This window comes from Zea mays, chromosome 5, assembly GCF_902167145.1.
Source record: "Zea mays cultivar B73 chromosome 5, Zm-B73-REFERENCE-NAM-5.0, whole genome shotgun sequence".
Taxonomy (NCBI): domain Eukaryota; kingdom Viridiplantae; phylum Streptophyta; class Magnoliopsida; order Poales; family Poaceae; genus Zea; species Zea mays.
Window position 1 is genome coordinate 141,081,136 of NC_050100.1, and position 22,828 is coordinate 141,103,963.

The 22,828-nt window shown below is 43.5% G+C and overlaps 1 protein-coding gene and 1 long non-coding RNA gene across 2 annotated transcripts; both read right to left on the reverse strand.

The window, feature by feature from the left end:
• Positions 1–9,830: 9,830 nt before the first annotated feature.
• Positions 9,831–11,743, reverse strand: LOC100285621 (WRKY39v2 - superfamily of TFs having WRKY and zinc finger domains). Its single transcript, NM_001158512.2, has 3 exons — positions 11,125–11,743; positions 10,881–10,994; positions 9,831–10,779 (listed from the first exon to the last, which is right to left on the reverse strand). Exons 1-3 carry the CDS (start codon positions 11,601–11,603, stop codon positions 10,221–10,223), a joined length of 1,152 nt encoding a protein of 383 aa, NP_001151984.2. The 5' UTR covers positions 11,604–11,743; the 3' UTR covers positions 9,831–10,220.
• A 3,700-nt stretch (positions 11,744–15,443) lies between these two features.
• On the reverse strand, positions 15,444–17,292 carry LOC109939538 (uncharacterized). The gene is made up of 2 exons (XR_002748275.1): positions 16,660–17,292; positions 15,444–15,741 (listed from the first exon to the last, which is right to left on the reverse strand). It is a non-coding gene; the product is annotated as an uncharacterized lncRNA (long non-coding RNA).
• Positions 17,293–22,828: the final 5,536 nt, after the last annotated feature.

Consider the following 22,828-nt stretch of genomic DNA (forward strand, 5'->3'; position numbering starts at 1 on the left):
AGTGAGTTGCCTAATGCTTGCTTGCATGGAGCCTGAGCTCCAGATGCAGTTTGAGTCAAACCATGAGGTGTACGATATGATCGTGGCGCTCAAGGATATGTTCCAGACTCAGGCTAGGACTGAAAGGTTCAATGTGTCCAAAGCCTTTCTGGAATGCAAGCTAGCAGAAGGCGCAGCAGTTGGGCCACATGTAATCAAAATGGTTGGTTACAGTCAGAGGTTGGAGAAGCTAGGCTTCCCAATAAGCCAAGAGTTGGCCACTGACTTCATTTTGGCATCTCTTCCGCCCAGCTATGGAAACTTCATCACGAACTACCATATGCATGGGGCGGAGAGGGGCCTCAATGAACTATGTGGCATGCTGAAAACAGCAGAGGGGGACATAAAGAAAAGCGCTGGCAGCAGCGGCCATGTGATGGCGGTCCAAAACAAACCCAACTTTAAGAAGAAGGGTAAATCTCAAAAGAAGAAGGGCAAGGCAAAGGATACAGTATCCAAGCCAAATCAAAAGCCCAAGGCTGGACCAGCTGCAGATGCAGAGTGCTTTTATTGCAAAGAACTTGGTCACTGGAAAAGGAATTGCAAGCAGTACTTGGCCTCTATTAAGGATCGCGGCGGTAAGGGTACAGCCGCAGCAGGTACACTTGCTATTCACATTACAGAAATTTTTCTTGCTGATTCTTATATTAATTCTTGGGTATTTGATACCGGATCGGTTGCCCATATTTGCAATTCGATGCAGGGAATGATAAGAAGTAGAAGCGTGAAAAGAGGAGAAGTTGATTTCCGGGTAGGCAATAATGCAAGAGTTGCTGCGTTGACTGTCGGGACGATGCAACTCCACCTCCCATCAGGATTTATTTTGGAGTTAAATAATTGTTATCTAGTTCCTAGTATGAGTCGAAACATTATGTCTCCTTCATGTTTGATGAAGGATGGTTATTCATTTGCGAGTGAAAACAATGGTTGTGTGATCTCTAAGAATGGCATGTTTGTGGCTTTTGCATCCATTATGAATGGGTTATTCATTTTAAATCTTGATGATGCACCTATCTGTAATATTAGTGCTAAAAGGCCTCGGCCTAATGATTTAAGTCCTACCTACATGTGGCACTGTCGTTTGGGTCATATAAGTGAGAATCGCATGAAGAAGCTTCATTCTGATGGGCTTTTAACTTCGTTTGATTTTGAATCATACGAGACATGTGAAGCTTGCTTACTTGGTAAGATGACCAAGGCGCCCTTCACGGGTTTACCGGAGAGGACGTTAGATTTATTGGAACTCATACATACTGATGTGTGCGGACCAATGAGTACGACAGCTAGGGGAGGATTCCAATACTTCATAACCTTCACTGATGATTTTAGTAGATATGGGTATGTCTACTTAATGAAACACAAGTCTGAATCCTTAGAAAAGTTCAAAGAGTTTCAGAATGAAGTAGAAAATCAGCGTGGCAAGAAAATTAAAGCACTGCGATCAGATCGTGGTGGTGAATATTTGAGTCATGAGTTTAGCAATCATCTAAAGAGTTGTGGAATTGTTCCACAGCTTACGCCGCCTGGAACGCCTCAGAGGAATGGCGTGTCTGAGCGACGTAATCGGACTTTATTGGATATGGTTCGATCAATGATGAGCCAGTCGGACCTACCTTTGTCGTTTTGGGGATACGCTCTAGAAACAGCAGCTTTCACACTAAATAGGGTACCGTCTAAGTCCGTAGTTAAGACACCATATGAGATGTGGACTGGGAAGACTCCCAGCTTGTCTTTTCTGAAGATTTGGGGTTGTGAGGTTTACGTCAAGCGACTACAGTCGGATAAACTCACTCCAAAATCGGACAAGTGCATGTTCGTGGGATATCCAAAGGAAACTTTGGGATATTACTTTTACCACCGGTCAGAGGGCAAAGTGTTTGTCGCCCGGAACGGTGTGTTCTTAGAGAAAGAGTTTCTCAAAAGAGAGAAAAGTAAACAAAAGGTGTATCTTGAAGAAGTTCAGGATGAGCCAGTGGGACAAGATTCAACAAGCGATGCTAATGTAGCAGAACAAGTTGAGACGTCTATGGCAAGAGAAACACCACCACAACCACGAAGGTCAGCAAGGCTTCGCGAGGCACGAGGAGAAGTGCTATTGTTGGGCAATGGGGAAGTGTTGTTGTTAGACAACGACGAACCTGCAACATATTCAGAAGCGATGATGGACCCAGATTCCGAGAAATGGCATGTCGCCATGAGATCCGAGATAGATTCCATGGGAGAAAATCAAGTTTGGAACTTGGTTGACCCGCCTGATGGTGTTAGACCTATAGAATGCAAATGGATCTATAAGAAGAAGAAAGACATGGATGGAAATGTTCACATCTATAAGGCTCGACTTGTTGCAAAGGGTTTTCGACAAGTTCAAGGAGTTGACTATGACGAGACATTCTCGCCAGTAGCGATGCTTAAATCTATTCGGATCATTCTAGCTATTGCCGCATATTTCGATTATGAGATTTGGCAGATGGATGTCAAAACAGCTTTCCTTAATGGAAACCTAGATGAGAACGTGTATATGATACAGCCCGAGGGTTTTGTCGATCCGATCAATGCTGGAAAGATATGCAAACTTCAGAAATCCATTTATGGGTTGAAGCAAGCATCTCGGAGTTGGAACATTCGTTTTGATGAAGTGATCAAAGGGCTTGGTTTTCATCAGAATGAAGAAGAAGCTTGTGTTTACAAGAAGGAAAGTGGGAGCGCTGTTGTATTTCTGATCTTGTATGTGGATGACATATTATTGATTGGGAATGACATTCCTATGCTGGAGTCCGTCAAGGCTTCACTGAAAAAGAGTTTTTCTATGAAGGACTTAGGGGAAGCAGCATATATTTTGGGCATAAGGATCTATAGAGATAGGTCGAAGAGGCTTATAGGATTAAGTCAAGATACATACATTGACAAGGTTTTGAAACGGTTCAACATGGAACAGTCCAAGAAAGGTTTCATACCTATGTCACATGGTAAACACCTTAGCCAGATGCAGTGTCCTGCGACGGCTAATGAGCGAGAGCGCATGAGTAAGGTACCATACGCCTCAGCGATTGGATCAATCATGTATGCCATGATAAGTACACGCCCAGATGTTTCATACGCTATAAGTGCTACGAGTAGATACCAGGCTGATCCAGGTGAGGATCACTGGACAGCGGTAAAAGGCATTCTTAAGTACTTAAGAAGGACTAAAGATATGTTCCTGGTATATGGGGGTAAGGAGGAGCTCGTTGTAACTGGTTACACCGATGCTAGTTTCCAAACTGACCCAGACGAGTTAAAATCGCAATCAGGTTTTGTGTTCACAATAAATGGTGGTGCTGTTAGTTGGAAGAGTTCCAAACAGGAGACTGTGACTGATTCTACAACAGAAGCCGAGTACATTGCAGCTTCTGAATCTGCGAAGGAAGGTGTTTGGATAAGAAAGTTCCTCATCGAGCTTGGTGTGTTTCCTAATGCATCTAGCCCATTGAACCTCTACTGTGACAACAATGGGGCTATTGCGCAAGCTAAGGAGCCAAGGAACCACCAGAAAAACAAACACGTACTGCGGAAGTTTCACCTCATACGGGAATTCATTAGGCGGGGTGAGATAAAGATATGCAAAATACATACGGATTTGAATGTTGCTGATCCTTTGACAAAACCTCTTCCACAACCTAAGCATGAGGCACACGTGAGATCTATGGGTATTAGATATCTTCTAGATTAACTCTAGTGCAAGTGGGAGACTGTTAGAAATATGCCCTAGAGATAATCATAGAGATGAGCATATTTCTTTGTATCCATGATATATATATTGCTTAATTGAATATCCATGGAAGGCACCTTGTATTGATTAGCAATTATGTGAATTGTTTGTGAGATTCTTTACTTATATGGTTATTCTAAATGATGTCCCTAGTCAGAGTCGATGACTAGCACATGTATTAGTTGATGACTACATTTCACAAGTCATGAACATGGAGATGTTAAACTAATAATGTGGGCGCATGTATGACATGAGGCTGGACCGACCCAACGTGAGATATTGTAATATAGTTCTCTTCTTGCAACATGAATACTGTATCCTTAGACCTGAGATTGTCGCATGTTCTCAAGATGTGAATTGACTTACTTAGGGACTATCAAACGCTATCCCGTAACTGGGTAGTTATAAAGGTAGTTTTGGGTTTGTCAGGAAGCATGCTATGAGGCATGGTCAGTCAAGATGGAATTTGTCCCTCTCTTTGTGAGAGAGATATCTCTGGGCCCCTCGAGTGATTGGATCAAGAAATGCATGGCCGTGCTAGGGTTAAGAGTTAACCATTGAAAGGATTCCAATTCACAGTATCGAGAAAGAGAGGTCAGCTTAGAGCCAGACCAAATATCGTGAGACAAAGGGAACAGCATGTACTTAATGTCGCAATGGTTCGTCTGATATGATCTTTACGTACACATAGGAGTTGACATGTCTTGCTAGAGGCCGCTGTCAATTATTGGGCCAAGTAAGAGTACTCGGGCTATGTCTATTTGTACGTGAACCTATAGGGTCACACACTTAAGGGGAAGGAAGCCTAATTCGGATTAGATCCGAAATTAGACTGGGCTTTAGGGTTAATGATGGGCCTCGGCGTCAGAAGCCCACCATAACGCCTATATAATGAGGGGCGGGGGCGCGGTTAAGTATAACCTAATTCGCCACCAGCGAACTAACAGCCGCCGCCCACCTCTCGCCCTCGCCAAGCCGCCGTCGCGAACCTAGCAGTTCGGTACGCGGCGCTTCCTCCCTGTACGTGTGGATACCTCGGAGGTGCTACATCTGGAGCACTTGGGCGAACCGTGCGAGGACGTGAAGGACGCCGGCGACTGCACGACACTGCTCGACGCGTTCGTCTACATCGAGACGTCTTCCGCTGCTCTGCGCGTCTAGTGGTAATTCCATGACCTATAACCGCAGTAGTTCTTGGTATTATGGGGATGAAAATTTTTGTTTTGCGCTAGCGTAGCCTCCCCGTAATCCTACAGCATTCTGTCTGACTGGGGCATTAGGAGCTGGCTGCTGCTGAGCTGCTTTCTTTGGGCAATGATTTGCCCAATGGCCTTGTTCCCCACAGTGGAAACATGCATGACTTCCTCCTTGAGCTGGCGCTGCTTGATTGCTCTTGTTGGTTGCTGGGGCAGGAAGACAGGCTGCCTGGTTGCTCTGACGCTGGTATTGATTTCCTCCTTGCTGGTTGTTCTGATGGTACTGCTGCTGCTGCTGAGGAAACTGCCTCTGGTACTGCTGCTATTGGTTCTGACGCTGATGCTGGTGCTGGTTCTGGTGTCCTTGCTTGAATTGCTGAGATGGGTTGCCTGAGTAGCGAGGACGGTTGCTACTCCCAACCTGAGGTCCACCAATCTTGCGTTTCCTGTCCTCCATCTCCCGACGCTTCCTTTCTGTCATGATTGCTCTGTCTATCAGATGCTGGAAGGTGGGGAAGGTGTGGTTCATCAGTTGATAGTGGAGGGGATCAACCAATCCTCTCAAGAAGCGGTACTGCCTCTTGGCATCCGTGTTGACATCCTCTGGGGCATAACGCGACAGCTGCAGAATCCCTGTACTCGCTGACGGACAGGGGACCTTGCTTCAGGGCGAGAAACTCCTCCTTCCTCACTATCATCAGTCCCTCGGGCACATGGTAGCGACGAAAGTTATCCCTGAACTCCTCCCAAGTGATAGCTTCAGGGTTGGCATGGGTGGCGAGGTAAGACTCCCACCAAGATTTTATGAAGGTACTTGTTGACAATGACGATGAGGAAACCAAGGAAGACGAGGCTACTAAAGAAGTGGAGTCCAAAGAGGAGGTTTCTGAAGAGTAGGACATTGATGATAACTTGCGCAACATCTGCTAGAGGCTAATGCTAGTGAGGAACGTTATTAATGACCTCTTCGACAAGAACTACAAGGAGATGAAGTGTTGAGCATAGAGGAGGCTGAACAAACTATACAACAAGATTATTGATGACTAAGAGGCAGATGTGAATTTGTGTAAGGACAAGAAGGCTCTTTGCAAGAAATGAAGAATGTGGTCTAGCTAGTGTTGGTTCTTTTGGATGTAATATGGTGGTTGTGCATGATGTTGTGGTGGTTGCATGCATGATGTAGTAGTGTTGGCATATTGTGATGTCCTAGCCTGGTGGATTGTGTGATATTCTGGTCCAAGGCTTAATAAAATTGATAGAATACTCATACCAACAAGGTCCATCTTCTTTTAAAGAAGTCTACCTCGAAATAACCTCTAGGTTAAGCGTGCTTGGCCCAGAGCAATCCTGGGATGGGTGACCGATTGGGAAGTTTTCTTGGGTGCACATGAGTGAGGACAAAGTGCGCATAAAAGACTCATGTTGGTCTGTGGAGATGGTCTATGATCCTAGAGGGCTGCCAGGAGTAAGTACTACCGGTCCGAGAGTGGTCGGGGTGTTATAGATATTATGTAGTAATTTCTAATGCTTGGCACTTGATGTGGATGCATGCATGAGGAAGAGGATGCATTCTTGAAACAACTAGACTTTTATAGTTGATAGCTATGTATATCATACCTTGTATTATTAAATAATAATATGGAACTTCTAGATATTTATCATGCCATGTATTAACTAGTTATATATTTCTTGAATTGAACCTTTTGGTTGTGTGTATGTTTTCGAATAGATCAAGTTTCTAGAATGAGAAAGAGGCTATTAGCGGTATGCCAGAACTTATTTGTAATTGCGCTATGGATTCCAATCACTTCTGTGAATGGATTTGTAGAGGCGGATGGGAACCAACCTTTATAAATCATCGATTTGCAAAGGCGAAAAAGTAAAGGCGGCAAGGAGAACCACATGTGATTCTCATTTTTAGCAAGAATTGGCAGTTATATTACTTAAGTGAAAGAACCAACAATAGGGTAGCAATGGGTTCCACAAGGATCATAGTCATAGCATGGTGATGAACAAAGTGTTGGGTGCGGTAGGGGCTTTTGTTAGACAAATGATGGTGGCGGCACTAACGATTCTATGCCTATGGGCAATGTCGTAGCAGAGCATGTGAGGTATGAGGAAAGGGGCAAAGGGCTATGAGGAAGATGCAATGAGGGTCATCAATGCATGGGAGAGCTTGGTTAATGGAGATGGAAGAAAGACACTATCAAATTTGGAATATGGAAAGAGGAGCAGGGCTAAGGAAGGAAAGGACGTAGACAACTAGGAAAGGGAGGGGTGCACTATTTCTTGGAAGGCTATGAGTATTCTTCCATGGCAAGGTTGATTGCATTTGTCCAAGGTTATGCCAAAGAAGGGGAGGGGATTTGGGAAGGTGTAGTTGGGTGTGGGGGTAGGGAACTCACAAGTGGTGTGCTCATGTTAAAAATAATTGAGGGGAGAGAGGTGTGCTAGGGGTAGGATGTCCTGCATATGTAGCACTGTTTATGAGTGGGGTCGTAGTGTTAGTGAGTGGGAGGGGATGGCGAGCTGTGACTGCACGTGGCTGACAAACTGGTAGGTTGGCTTGTCCAAAGCTAGTGAATCGAGTGAATGGCTAGGTTAGGCACACAAAAGAATGACGAGTGAGTCAAGGCTGAGCTATCGATGGGCTGGCGGCTAGTAGACCAATAGACAAAAAGACAAAAGATGAGGCTAAGAAAAGTAAAAAGAAAATAAGAAAGGTTGTGAGTTGCACTTTTCAAAAGATTGGGGTTTCTAAGAATATTTAAAGTTTCGCTTTTTCTTTTGTTTGATTCATTTAAAAAGTTTTTTATTTTTAAAAAATGTGAGACTTTATATTACAATATATTTTTGAACCAAAGTAAATATGACAACATTATTGCTGCTTGTTAAATTTGATTTTTTTCTAAAGTTGAACCTTCTTTGGATTTTGTAACTTTTTTTGAAAAAAAACATTTTTAAGTAATTTAAAATTAGCTAAAATGGTTTGGGTTGTATTGAGATTTTGTAGTCGGTTTTTCACCGAATAAATTGATGTGGAAGGCATAAATGTAAGAAAAAATATTAAGTTAAATTAAGTTATAGTTTTTTATAAAATCATTTTTATGTTCAAATTATTAACAACATAATTAAACTTTGATTTTCAAGAAATATTTAATAATTGTTTTTTGTTATTTTTACTTATTCCCATTCTAAAATTGAATTTTGGATATATAACATATTTTAAAAGATCCTCCCGCTAATTTTCTCTACCAAGTATTTTCTTAAACAAGAAGCAATGTTACGCTTTTAAAAAATGATTCTTAACAGTGATAAGAAAGAGCTGAAATGATATAATACAAATCTTAGTAACTATAATTTTGTAGTGACTAAGGCGTGTGTTGAGCACATTTATGGTATATAGTACAAAACAATGAAAACCTAAGAAGTTGATTAGCAAGCAAACTTAAATAGTGGGAGCAAATGGCAGAATTAATTAAATTATTAAACATTTCTTTTCAAAAACACAAATTATAGATCAAAGATTCAAAAATATTGTTGATCCGAGCACATTAAGGCCCGTTCGGTCTGGCCCAAAACGTCCTGGAACACGGCTCATTCCATATGGAATTATTTGGTCTAGATTAAAACTGGACCAACCCGAAATTCGTGAACAAAACCAGGCCATTCTAGGTCTTTTCACCCCTCTTCAGCTCGGACTGGAGCCACATCTACAAGCAGTTGGAATCAAAAACCAGGTTTTAGTAAACCGTCAGAATCCACTCCATCTTGGCGTGGAACTGGTCCTGACCTGGAACTAGTCCTAGAGTTTGGGCTGTCGAATAGCCTCTAATGACTTGTTTGGTTGCATAGGGATTGGAGGGGATTAGAGGATTAAGGGGGTGTTTGAGATGGCTCCAGGTTTTAGCTTCAGTGTGGAGTTGTAGTTTATAATATCAATTTAATTAGTTTTTAAAATATTTTAATCTAAATAATAAACAAATTACTTATCTAAATGTCTTTTAAAGGCTTACAACTCTAACTCTGACGATTTTCTAGAGCATCTAATGACCTGCTTCACCAAATTTCTTGGAGCTGGAGCTATCCCAAACAGGGTCTAAATCTCCTTCTATTTCGGTTATAAATAGGAAAGAATTTAATTCCCTCCAATCACTCTCAATTCACCACTACAGAACAAGTCCTAAAGGTAGAAGTGGTAATGGACTCTAGATTTTACACTATAAAATTTAAGGATTAAATCGGATTACAATCGATCTCTATTCCTATTTATTTTAAACTAAAATTAATTAAAAAGTCTAACTTCATATAAAAAAATATTTGGATTATCATCCATTACCCATATGTGTTTCACACAGGCTGCAAACGATTTTAAAGTCATCTCGGTTCGCATTGTCAATCATTATAAGATTCTAGAGTGTAGGTTGTGGTAGTGTGTGACACTGTATGGAGTAGGTTTTCATGTGGCCTGTTGGTGGTCCTAAACAATCCCTCTCCAACTTTTCCTTGACCTCCCTCCAAAGCCCCCCCATGGAATCCATGGGAACACAGCACCCCCTCTGTCCTCCCCTCAAAAAAGTCAGAGGAGATACAAACAAAACCAAGAGAAAAATAACGCTAAACCCCTTGACCTTTTCCGGTCCTCCATTCCTGCTGCAGAAAGCAGCCAAAGCACCGAGCACCATCCACACACACCACACCACAAACGAACAGATCCATCCAACAACACAGCGGCATGGAACCATCATCTCTTCAAGCCTACACAAGAAGAAGCTACATGCAGGAAGAGAAGTTGTTGAGGAGGGAAAGGAAGAAGCAAGAAGAGCCACCCAAGCACACCATCCACTAATCTTCTTTAACTGTTTTTTCACTCCTTTTGTTGGTTCATCATCTACCACTTTCTATACACAAATGCAAAAAAACAGGCACCTAACAAAAGAGATACAAAGTCACAACCATACCTAAAAAAAGAGCAGAAAAAGAACAAAATGCAAAGATGTTGTTCTGAGCGGTGAGGAAGGAAGAACTGCTTTGAGGGTTGATGGATCAAGCTCTGTACTGGTCAGGACTGACTACCGATGCTAGGACTAATACTAGTATCATGATGTCGATGCTACTGATGGATGCATTACAATGGCAGATCAGATGATTTCTTCTACTCTCTTCGCTTCCCTTGATTTTGTTTCATCTACAAAGACGGACGGACGGCACATCATTGTCTCTATCTGTTGGAGAAGTCAGCTCCTGGCGCCGGCTGCCCCTGTGGCTGGCTCGCCGGCGCTGCTGGTGGCCGTCAGCCAAGGGGAGTTTAGGAAGGGCTCGTCGACGACGTCGAAGAGCGAGGGCATGGGCTCCAGTGGTGCCCCGGCGTCAGCTTCGGCGTCGGCGTCGATGTTGAGGAACAAGAGCTCGTCCTCGCCGACCATCTCCATGTCCTCCACCAGCAGCTCGTCGTCGTCGTCGTCCATCTCCTCCTCCTCCATCGACGGCGTGCGCAGCGGCGTCGTGGGCGAGAGCCCCGCGGTCGACGTGGACGCCGGGCTCGGGCTCGGCTGCTGATGCTGCGCGTCGCCGGCACCGGCGCCGCCCACCACCACGGACGGCGGAGGCGGCGGAGGCGCCGCCGAGGAGGGGAACTTGTTTCGGGTGGTGCCGGCGAGCGAGTTGCGGTGGGTCGGCGCCGCGTGGTTGTGCTCGCCGGTGTAGGTGAGGATGAAGGTGTTGGGGTCCGCGCGGCTGCGCTCGACCTGCTTCCGCGCCGCACACCCCTTGGAGCTGCTGCACCGGTAGTATCCCCTGTTCAAGAAATTGAGCAGCAGGCGGTGAGATCGGTTTGCCCCGACGCGACGCCGGCAAGAAGCTGTGAGAGAAACAAGGGATTGTTCTGGCTGACCGACCTTGGGTAGGGGGAGCCCTTGATGGGCTTCTGGCCGTACTTGCGCCACGCCCACATGTCCGACGACGAGCCGTCCGCCGGAACGTGGCAGACCACCTTCTTCACCTGGTTCTTCCTGGAGTGCGCGGCGGAAACAGCGTTAGCACTTAGCAGTATGCATATACCCGAGCTTTCAGCCTCCTCAAGAAACAGTTCAAAGAACCGCTGGCGTGTGGAGAGTGGAGGCACTCAGCAGAGAAGAGTACCTTCTCTTGGATCTTGGCACGGCACCGGGCACCTGCCGCCCGCTCGGCTGCGCTCTGGCGGCCGGAGCGGGGCGCACCTGGGGTAGCGGCACGTCCACGGCTGTAACAGTCGACTGTCGATGCTCTCCTGCTGCCGGGGGAAGCGTTGGCGTTGGCGTTGGCGTTGTCGTTGGCAGAGGCTGAGGCAGGGAAGGCTGGACTGCTAACATGGCCCTCATGAGCTCGTCGCCGTCTTGCCCGCCGCCAGCACCGAGGTTAGGAAAGCGCCACCCGGCGTATGGCTCTGGCTCTGGTCCTTTAGCCAGCGCTGGCACCACGGGCTTCTCCTTCTGCGGCGGCGACGGCGACGGCGACGGCAGGGTCGGAGGGAGAAGCGAAGCAAACGGGTCGGGCTGCCGTGGCGGGGAGAGGCGGCGGCGGCAGCCCAGGCGGACGACGGCGTCCAGATCCCAGTTGTTGAAGCAGCGCTCCTCCTCCATTGCGCAGCGGCAGCAAACGACGACGACGTGGAGTGGTTGAGTTCTTGGAAATGGAGGAAAGTGGCGGAGGAGATAAGGGGGAGGCGCTGACTTTTGCTAGTTTATTGATTGTTTGGGAAGAGTGAGAAGACTATGAGAAGAGTAAAAGGAGAGAGAGAGAGTGTGTGGTGGGCAAAGGCATTGGATCCTGTCCTAAAAAGGGGTGAGGGCTACTGGTCTATGCTGTGGGTTTTTTCTTTTCTTTCTGGTTTCTTTTTCTTTTCTTGGGCCTTGGAGTTTTATAGAGACGCAGCCGCGCAGGCAGAGTCGGGCAGGCAGCCCCACTTGACTTTCTGAGATGTCAAAGGGTGAGAAAATTCAAAGAGGATGAGAGAGAGAAAAGGAGGCTGATAAATGAAATCTACTAAGCAGAGGTTCTGAGGAGATTTTTCTTGATCGAAATCTCTGAACATACGGATGTATAATCGGTTCTAACAAGATAATACACATATTTTTTTCAATCTTTTGGCTATGAGTTGTATCATGAGGATAGATTGTATTGAAATTTTGATTAATTATTAGCATCTAAATGGATTGTATCGATACTATTTTGACTCTGATTACATATTGTACAAAATCTCACTTTGTGTGTTGACGCGTCACGCGTGATAGGATATATGATATACATGCGTATCTTTCTGAACATGGTTGGTAAATCAGCATGGAATTTATTCAAATTTCTATTACTGCTTCAAACCAAATATGAGTTACTTAATGAGGTCCACACTTATAATTGTCTCTAGCAAGGTATATACACTCCCGATTTGCAAATTTTTAGCTGTAAATTTAATGGTAAAAGTCTGCCATGTATTGAAGCTTCCATTATCGGTTGACATTCGAATATAATATGCAACGTTTTAGCTATGACTTCTATACATGAGGATGTTGTGCCTTGAAATTTTCATTAATTATTGACGTATTTGGTCACGGGTTTATGAAATCCAATACACTATATAATCTTTTTTTGTTCCATGGATAGGATATATGAACGTATCCTTATAGATATGATCGATAAATTCTTCCATAATTTATTTAACTTTTATTAGCATTTACCACCAAAATATATTGGATTCGGTAAGACTCATATTTATAACGAGATCTAACATGATATCAGTATTTCAATTTGCAATAATCTAGCTATTATTTTAATAGCAAAAGGATGGCATGTATTGAAATTTTCGCTGTTGTTTTTTGACTTCAAATAGATATAATATGCAATCTTTTAGCTATAATTCGTACAAGAGGACGCCATCTCTTGATTTTTTTAGTACTTATTGATGTTTGAGATATCTTATCTACATTATACATTCCTGGTTTTACAAAATACAATGTATTGTATGAAAACTATTAGCCTATGGATGCATGGATCAGATATAAATACAAATATTTTTAGTAATAGTCGGATATACCATGGTGGAATACATTTTAATTCGTGGTACTATCTAATGTCAAAACATGTCTTGTTTCATGACATCTTGACACGGTTTCATGCATGGTTTCCTCTGTTGTTGTGTTCCTCCACGTTTAAATAGTAACAAAACTAAAATTATGTATAAATAGGATTTAAAACTATGTTTGTTGGCTCCATACTTACAATTACACCCAAGTAGCCAACAAAACGTACATGTTTTTATATTTTACGGTCCATACTTGTAAATGGAAACCGCACCACCAACGTACGAGCACATTGCTAGTACTTTATATTTTAGACTCTCTCAGTAGGACCAATGCAGAAGGGGAAAAGACAAAAGTACCCTTAAAAAATAGAGATACAAATATATTAAAAAGAAAAGGTATATTGAGGTAAGAAAAATGTGTATTAGAAAGTAAGAATGACAATTATTTTTGGATACGTTCATATATCCTAGAGCATTACAAAGTAAGAAAAATGTGTATTAGAAAGTCAAACCATAGTGCATCATGGAGCGGCTGGTGCGTCTCGTTTCCCCCTCTTAGCTTAGCATTTTTTGTGCAAGTCAAACCACATTTGTATCGAGCAGTCGAGTAGCTCTCTCTCATCGGCATGTATGAACCAGAGCAACTGAACACACAACAGAGACGAATTCCAAAGTCAAAATCAAAATCAAAACATATACTTATCCAGCAGTTCAGTGCATGTCTTTAGACCAACTCGTGGCTCGCCACGACCACGAGCAAACCTATGGCATCGCAGCCGACTGGCTGCACGAATCTTGACGATCGATGATGGGTCAGGATTCAGGAGACCCCCCTCCGGCTGCAGTAAATGTGGCTCCGTACTTGCGGGCGGGCCTTTGACTATTATGCAACAACACGTGGTCTCCGTACAATGGGGCCCGGTTTTCAGCGACTCGGTGACGACCTGGGGCGGACGTGGGGGGCGACGACCGCGGGCACAGGAGGCACGAGGGCGTTGCAGAAGTCACACCCTTTGACTGGTTCCTCCGGCTCCATACCCCCGCGGGCCGCGCTACGCACTTGGGCCTTGGCGACCGTCGCGTGCACGCGTCGAAGAGGAGGGAAGGACCACGGCTTTTCACGCGGCGCGTAGCGCTGTCACGCGGCGCGCACTGACAGCTGGGGCCTCCATGTCGGCTCGGCTGGTGTCAGCCTGACGCCACGCGGGGCTTCGTGAGACGGCCCGGTACGGTACGAAAACTTGCTGGCTCCATTGGATTATTATTTTTTGGTCATGTTTAGCCGCGTGCCCGATAGCGTCTGGGTTTTAGGCTTGTTAAATTCGTTTCACGATAGTGCGATATATTTTCGAAATTCTAAATGTCCAACTATGCTATATGTCCACGTTTGTTTTATGTGCAAGTTAGTTATTTATTAACAAATATACATGTGCGTCGCAACCAAATTTACATCTTACGTCGTCGTCTATTTCTTAATCAGACTTCGTATCATGGTTGGACTGGATGTAAGTACACCAGATCCAGGTTTGAAGAAGTCCCAGCTGGATTTGTTCGGCTGTGGATCAGTCCCAGCTGGATTCAATCCGGTTTCTCTTTAAAAAATACTAGATCAGGGGGCGTCCTTTCGGACGCCCTATCCAATACAAAGGAAACAAAACAGAAAGTGGTAAGGATTTGATAGTAGTGCTTGAAAGCTTGAGTGCAAAACAGATAGAGGAATAAAGCAGTAATTAAAGTTGCAGTTGTTCTCTAAATTATTATTATTAGAATGTCATTCAATTCCAATATTCCCTGTGTCATGTTCCTTCCACCAAAAAGAAATTGGCATATGAATTCATTGTATTTCACAACCATTTAACTACAATAAGTGAATCACTACAATTAATCTGTGACTTAATGGTTGGGTCACCTTACTATGAAGCAATAGCTTGACCTCTCTCATTGCGTTGTAAAAGAATCCTTCATTGGCAAAATCAGGGTTGGAGGATGATTTTTTTTCTTAGTTCATAGTTGCATTTAAGCACTAAGTCTGATGTGCTGTCGAGAGAATGCTATGACAACACTTAGCTTGCACTTTGAATCAAACAAAACTGATATTGAGGGATTACATGGTCTTCTGGGTTTAGCTGCAAGTTCATGACAGCTATTTATAAAGAAAACTGAACTAATGCTATATAAATGCATTTTAAATCTATACAATGCTAGTAACATACAACTTTTTTTGCTAGCTTCAAGACCGTTTGGATCTCTCATTAAATCATGCAGTGCCTAGTTGTCATGTTATTATTTTCACTATTGCATTCTTATGTTTAGTAATTCTATCGGAGCCTCTACTGTATGTGTGAAGGTGGAAACCTGAGGAAGCTTTTGTATGAACACTATCAAACTAATAGGGGCAGAGGTATCACGCAACAAAGTAACAATCTGCAGTAACAAATAGCACAAAGAATATTATCCTCTTCTACTAAAGGCAGAACATGATGGACTCATGAATATCGATCACCATCCCAAACTTGTAAGTAAAACTGCACATGGACAAGTCTGTGATTGCCATGAACAGAATTGTCCTTGGCAGCATGGAGTCTGGCAATCACAGACGGAAGGGTTGCAGAAAACCCAGGAACGTGACCAAATATCTAGATTAAATCCTTTTCAATAAGATACAAGAGCTGATTGTTGCACAGGGACACGATAAATAGTGTCTGCGATAGAAGGAAAAATGATGCATGTTAGACCACTATTGGAGTCATAAAACCACCTGACAAAAAACAAAAAGACTCAAAAATTCAGGAAGTCAGGTGTCATAATAAGTTTAACCAAGAAAGGTATCACAATTAATTTTAGTGAACGCTTCAGGAATAAGAGTTCAATTTAATATTCAGTGGTTTTATATTCTCTTACTGTGGATACCAAATAAACCTACAGAATCAAACCAAATCCAGCTCATCACAGTGTATCCCATTACTGAAATATCATTAGTTTTATTGCAAGTAGGAATTTAAGAATTATTTAGGGGTAGAGAAATAAACAGGACACAACTCAATGAGCGTTCATCTATACCTAATATTAAAGAGGCGAAATTTCTGACCATTTTTTTGGCCTGGCCCTTCCTAACTATGAAGATGGTGGAAATCAGAATCAGATGTTCCAGTTTCTTTTTTTCTCTTTTTTTTTGTCTCTTGCTTTTTCCATGTTTTGTTTCTGCTTTTTTCCACGGTCCATTAGAGGCTGGTGTCGTGTCCCTTTTTTCCACGTTCAGATTCATTTCTCTATTTTTGCAGCTTATTTGTTTTCCTTTCTTCCACTTTCTGTTCATGTTTCATTTTTTTCTTGTTTTCACATTCAGCTTGCATACATCGACTCCCAATTCCTTTTTTACAAGATTTCTATCCCGACTTTTTTGTCTGGTCTCCTCTTAACTAACTGGCCACTGCTCTTTTCGATCCAAATACAAAGTGTTTGAGCTATAGAGATTCCCCAAGCCCGCAACTGCAAGAATCAGCAAAGCACCGATCATACATGTATTAACTTAGCTGCTAAAACACAAGCCAAGAATGCTGAGCCAGGAAAAGGTGGTGTGAGCCAGGAAAAGGTGGTGTGGTATGCTAAAACTGCATTACCATTGCCAGCAGCGATGTTGGCTTCCGCCACCACCACAAGCGCGATGAGGAGGAGGCTGACTGCCAATGTCGAGGGTGAGGACCTCGACGACGAAGGTGGGCTACAGGTTGACGATGTCCTCGGTGCGGAGGCTAGAGCTAGGTGTCGTGTCGTAGTTGTGCAGCGCCTCCACAAGCTCCGCCGGCTTCAACAGCAGGAAGGGAGAAGGAGCTTGCTATCCCCTCCGTAGCTCCGCCGGCTTCAACAGCAGGAAGGAGACGGAGCTTGCCATCCCCTCCGTCGTGGGCACCACTGGCGAACATAATCAAATGGGTTTCTGCGCCTTTGCAGGCAGGCAGCAACGTTGGGGTTTTCGTCTTCCCGCCCGCCTTGCCCCGGCGACCAGGCCACTCACCCACATGTGCTGGCGACGACGACACCACTCCCCAGCCTCTCCGCTCGACCATTCTTGGTCGAACTAACGCGGGGTCAGACCGTCAGAGAAGAAGAGAGAGAGGAAAGGGGGACGAGGCCACTTGGCGTACCTAGCGACTGCGGCCTCAAGGCGGGGCGGTGGACAGGCCCAACATGGACGACGGAGACTTGGTGGCGAGGTTAGGAGGAGGCAGACACGTGACGAGGCTGCAGAGGGCGAGCGGACTTGGACGCGAACGGCTGTGTCGAATTGAAGAAAACACACTCGGGTCCGTCTTCCACACGCGTCGCGACGCCAGCGCTGCCGACCGCGTGAAACGCGGAGGGAGCCCCAAACCCCAGCGTCTTTTAAGACTTTAGATGGTTCAGTTAGCCCACTTCTTCAAACATTTCCAGTTAGACCACTACTCCAGAAGACTTCATGAAACCTTCTCACCATGGTCTAGAATCGAGCCACGCATCTACACTCGTGGAACCAATCCAGCCTGATTCTATAGGACTGCATAAAGAGGAGAGGGTTGGCCCATGTGTTTGATAAAATTGGCTACAAGTTTACTTTACTGCTTATAGAAAGTAGATAACCATAGCTTGATCCCTTCTTGGATAGGAATTAATATGTAGTAACCGAACATGCCCTTACCAATTTTGTTGAATAGATCGACAATATATATAAAAAGGGCTAACGATATTTCATGAGTATTTTAGTAAAACATATATGCAAAATATACATATGAAATGTGAGACCTCTAAATTATTAATTCAAATAAAGATGCGACATCATGCTGTAAGGAAAGAGAAGTTAATTTTTATTTCAAATTAGAATATAGCTCGTACAAACGCTACAATCTCGAGAGGAGAGGGATTGACGGTGACATCGGCGGTGCAAGTGAGGGTTCAGGCAGTCCACACGTAGCCAGAAAAAGGATCACGACCTTCTGTCGAAGTGTCTGGACCTACCTGCAAAACCGTCCAGCCATGAACAGGAACTAACTCCTCCATGGATTTATATAAGATAGAGAAGTTTAGGGATTTAGACAAATTAGGAGAGGGGTTTACTTCGGTTGATCCTCTATCGGAAGTTGACATAGGTTATGGCACTACTCCAAGACTGACTTTTGTAAACAAGAATTTGAAATCCAATTCTATGAACAAAGTGATCGTGTTGTTACAAGAGTATGCTAATTGTTTTGCTTGGAGTTATACTGAAATGTCAGGACTAGGACGAGAGTTAGTTGAACATCGATTGTCAATTAAGCTTGGATTTCGGCCATTCAAGCAGAGATCGATACCTTTTTGTCCGAACTTGTATCCAAGAATCAAGGACGAAATTCATCGGCTCTTGGAAGCTAATTTCATTAGACCTTGTATGTATGCTGATTAGGTCTCGAATATTATGCCGGTGGAGAAGAAAGACTCCAACAAACTTAGAGCATGAATTGACTATCGTAATTTAAATAAAGCAACTCTTAAAGATGGGTATCATATGCCTGTAGCCAACATATTAATTAATAACCCATATGGGAATAGAACTATTAGCTTTCTTGATGGTAATGCTAGATATAATCAAATATGTGTGGCCGAGGAAGATACATCTAAAACAGCCTTTGTATATCTAGGATTTATTGGTCTATTTGAGTGGGTGTCATGACTTTTAGGCTAAAGAATGAAGACACTACTTATCAAAGGGCTATGTATTTGATTTTCCATGAGTTGTTAGAAAATATTGTGGAAGTCTACATTACATTGATAATATAGTAGTCAAATCAGTTGAATTTGATTCTCATGTAGCTGATTTGCGCAAAGCTTTTGAGAAAATGTGCCAGTATGTTTAAAAATGAACCCACACAAATGTGCCTATGTGTTGGTGTTTAGAGTCCAACCGTACACTCGGGGTTACCCCTTGCAGTGCTTTTGGGTAGGATGGTGCTGTTGACTGTAACTCAATGGTTCGTGCTGGACGCACGAGAGAGGGACATGCAATTTTTCTGCAGGTTCGGACCGCTTGGAGAGGCGTAATACCCTTGTTGGGGACTTGTTCTCAAATGCTATGAATTAAGAACAAGGCAACACAAAATGTTAAATGTTATTATCCTTCGTCCTTCGAAGCATTATTTCCCTAAGGATATAATGATTTTCGGACGAACGTTATGAAGGACATACCTTCATCAGCATAAAATATAATAATGAAGAAGGAATCATATGAAACATATAAGTAAACATAAACAGTTATGTATTATTGACAATCCATTTCTATTTTATTATGATGGAAAAGTAGAAATGATATCAAATTACAAATGTACCTTCAGCTTGTGAGAAGGTAAAAGTACAAGTATGACGCAACAGCCAATGTCAAATTAGCGTGAACAGTACGGGGATACTGTTCACCTATTTATAGGCACGGGTCGCAGCCCATGCAAAATTACATTAATGCCCTTTACGTTTATCAATAACTCTATGATAATTCTTCGAGGTCTAATCTGGTTTTTCATCTTTAAGTCGGTTTCCTTTTCCGTCGTTCTTTCGAAGCTCTTCTACACACAGCTTCGGCTCTGCGTCATCCTTCGTTTTCTTTGTGCTTCTTCATACCGTGGCTCTGATCCAAGTCCGAAGATACCTGTTAATGTACTTTACTCCAGAAACATTGTTAAATCATCCTTTTGAGGACCTTCGGAAACCGAAGGCCCCCAACAGTAGCCCCTCGCAATATTAATTTGTTAGAATAATAAATTCAGATTGCGAAATGGATGAAGGCTATGAGCCGAAGGTCCGAAAAAACACCTTCCTCTTGCTAGAATAGCAACAGTCATTGGCAGATGGGACCCTCCAGTCTCCGATATAATGGGTTTATAAATAGGGGCTCGCCACAATTTATTTGGCACGCTCTCCTGCCATCTGTTTTGCCTGCTCAAAAAGCTTTCTGCCCACAAATATTTGGTTTTCTCCTTAGTTTTAAGCTTCGGAAACGAGAGGCAAAAATTCCGAAGAGATGTCTGAGGAGAAGAAGGTTGCTGCCGAAATGAAACTGAGCCTTTCTGAAGAGATGCATCTGGGTTTTCTTGAGTCAATAGCGAAGATGAACACGGAGAAGATTACAAGGGAGATTTTAGAAGGTTTATCTGAAGATACTGGTGATAGTGACAGTTATGACGCAGATAGTGGGGGTGAAGATTCCGAAGATCGGCCATGGCGACCAAGCCATTCAGTCTTCGGGAAATCAACTATCGGACAAAGTCACCTTGAAAACATGAGGGGGAGATATTTTTGGTATATGTCTATTGTAAGAGCAGATGCCGGAGAAAAAACTGTGCCGACTCCCGGAGATGATGAAGTCGTTATTTTCCGAAGCTTTCTGAAAGCTGGGCTACGATTCCCTCTAAGCAGATTTGTGGTAGAAGTTCTGAAAATATATCAGGTTTACCTTCATCAACTTACCCCTGAAGCAATAATGAGAATGGGAATCTTCGTCTGGGCTGTGAAGAGTCAAGGCCTAGAGCCAAGTGCGAAAAGTTTTTGCAATATTCATGAATTATTATACGAAACGAAACCCTGGGGTAAAGAGCAATATCATAACAACTTTGGTTGCTACAGCTTCAGCGCTCGTTCTGGGTCAAGCTGCCCCGTGCCCACCTTTCGTAAGAGATGGCCCGGAGAATGGATGAAAGAATGGTTCTATGTAAAAAACGATTTGAAGGTTCGAGAGGATATTAAGGATGTCATTATGTACCCCATCTGGCAGCGCTTCGGACTCCGGAAACCGAAGGTAGAAATGGATGAAGCAGCCGAAGAATGCCAACGGGCCTTCGGCGTAGTCTGCTCCTTTATTGGGTCAAGGGATTTGATACAAGAACACATTGCCTTCAGAGTATGGCCTCTTGCAGATAATTGGGAAATGCCGAAAGAAACTGTTAAAGAAACTGACGAAGGTGGGCTAGTCAGGCTGAAGTATACATTCAAGTATGGAGACAAATTCGTTGAACCAGATGATGATTGGTTAAAGAGCATTGAAACTGTAAGTGATGAATTGCTTGGGGCATATTCAGAGGTCGAAGATACTGCAATGTCAGCAGCCTTCGGAGGCCGAAGAAAGAAAAGATTGAACCGAGTTTTTGATGCAATTGGGTTCGTGTACCCCGACTACCATTATCCAGTGCGGGGGCAGAAAAGGAAAAGTACAATTTCTGCGAAAGAAACTGCTTCATCTGCTCCCAGTGAGCCAGCGCCGAAGAGAAAAAGGGTGAAAGTTCTCACACACCGGCCACGTTACATTGAACTAGCCACAGTGCCTGAATTCGGCAGTGAAACATCTTCAGCCCCCGAAGCTAAGGAATCAACTCCGTCGCCAGGAGCCAAAGAGCTGGCCGAAGTGCCAACAACAAAAGAATTGGAAGAACCAAAGACTCTGCTACCAGAAACCAAAGAGCTGGCCGAAGCGCCATCGACAGAAAAGATGGAAGAAGCAAAAGCATCAACTGAGGGAGCGAAAATATCAGAAATTTTAAGTCCTTCAGAAGAAATTAAAGCAGCAAAAATTAAAAAGGGGCCAACAGTGACCCCAAAAAGAAAAAGAATGGTTAATGTGTTAGATGTTTTGGAAACAATTAAACTTCCAAGCACAACCCCAAAGAAGACTGCTGAAACTTCTGAGGTGCTTGCTGAAGTATCCGTTGCTGAGGCTCCGAAGCAACAGACTGAAGTTGGAACTGGGCCTTCAGAACCAACCAAGGTAACACCTTTGGAAGCAAAAGAAGCAAAAATTGCAAAGGAACTGAAGAAATGAAAATGTCATAGCCTACTTTGGTCGATGAAATTGATACTGCTGTCCCCGAAGCAACTGCCAAAATATACGATTATATTGTGCGTCATGCTTCGGGGAAAAAGTTATCGAAAGAAGAAGTTTTTGAAGCTAATCACTATGCCAAAGAATTGAAATATCCGAAGGGGGCACTAGTGTTCAATGGGACAGACAAAGAGGATTTCCTATACTGCCTCCCAGACAATAAAGAATTATCCGTCTGTCGGGAGATGTCTAGAAGTATGGGGTTTCCGAAGCTTGAGGCTGGATTATGTGCTATGACGAAGGAGGATCTTGCGGACAGTCTTGCGTACAATAGTCTGAAGGTATGGGAATTGGATGTTTTACAAATTTTATAATTCATAACTCATTCTTTTATTCTTATACCAACCTTTTTTACATATAGGGTTTAATTTTAAGCAACGCATTGAGAGCACAAAAAAGCGCCGAAGATGAGAGCTATGAAATTGCATTCAACAATCTACGATCAGAAGTTATTAAACTGAGAAATGAAGCTCTGGAAAAAGATAAAATTCTGCTTACATTGGTAGACAAGGTAAAAAAGGATGAAGCTGCTTCAAAGGCCCAGGTCGAAGCTCAAAAACGTGAAATTAAAGATCTTCAGAAGCAGCTAGCTAGAGCTAAAGAAGAACGTATACTTGAAGAGACAAAGTGAGAGCTTAGTGACCAATTGGCCAATCATTTGGAGATAAGTGTTAAGGAGCTTCACGCATCCCAGAGAAAATGCTATGTTAAATCCATAGAGTGCGTCAAGAAAATAAAATCCAGCTTCGCTAGCGTTGGTGCATTCTCTAGCGAAGAGAATTTTTCAAGAGGCAATCCTGAAGGTCCAATGGAATGGATCAGTCACGAAGCAGAAGCCTTCGAGGAAATTTTGAACAGCCGCGGCGACATCTGCGCTTTTTCGGGTGCTAGAGGGATTGCTACTGTTTTGGAGAAGA

Bases quoted from the DNA above. Each gene is read 5' to 3' on its own strand.
- LOC100285621 (NM_001158512.2), bottom strand. From the start codon at position 11,603: ATGGAGGAGGAGCGCTGCTTCAACAACTGGGATCTGGACGCCGTCGTC. The intron at 10,995-11,124 runs GTACTCTTCTCT...CGCGCACTCCAG, and splicing joins GTGCCAAGATCCAAGAGAAG to GAAGAACCAGGTGAAGAAGG. The intron at 10,780-10,880 runs GTCGGTCAGCCA...TTTCTTGAACAG, and splicing joins AAGGGCTCCCCCTACCCAAG to GGGATACTACCGGTGCAGCA.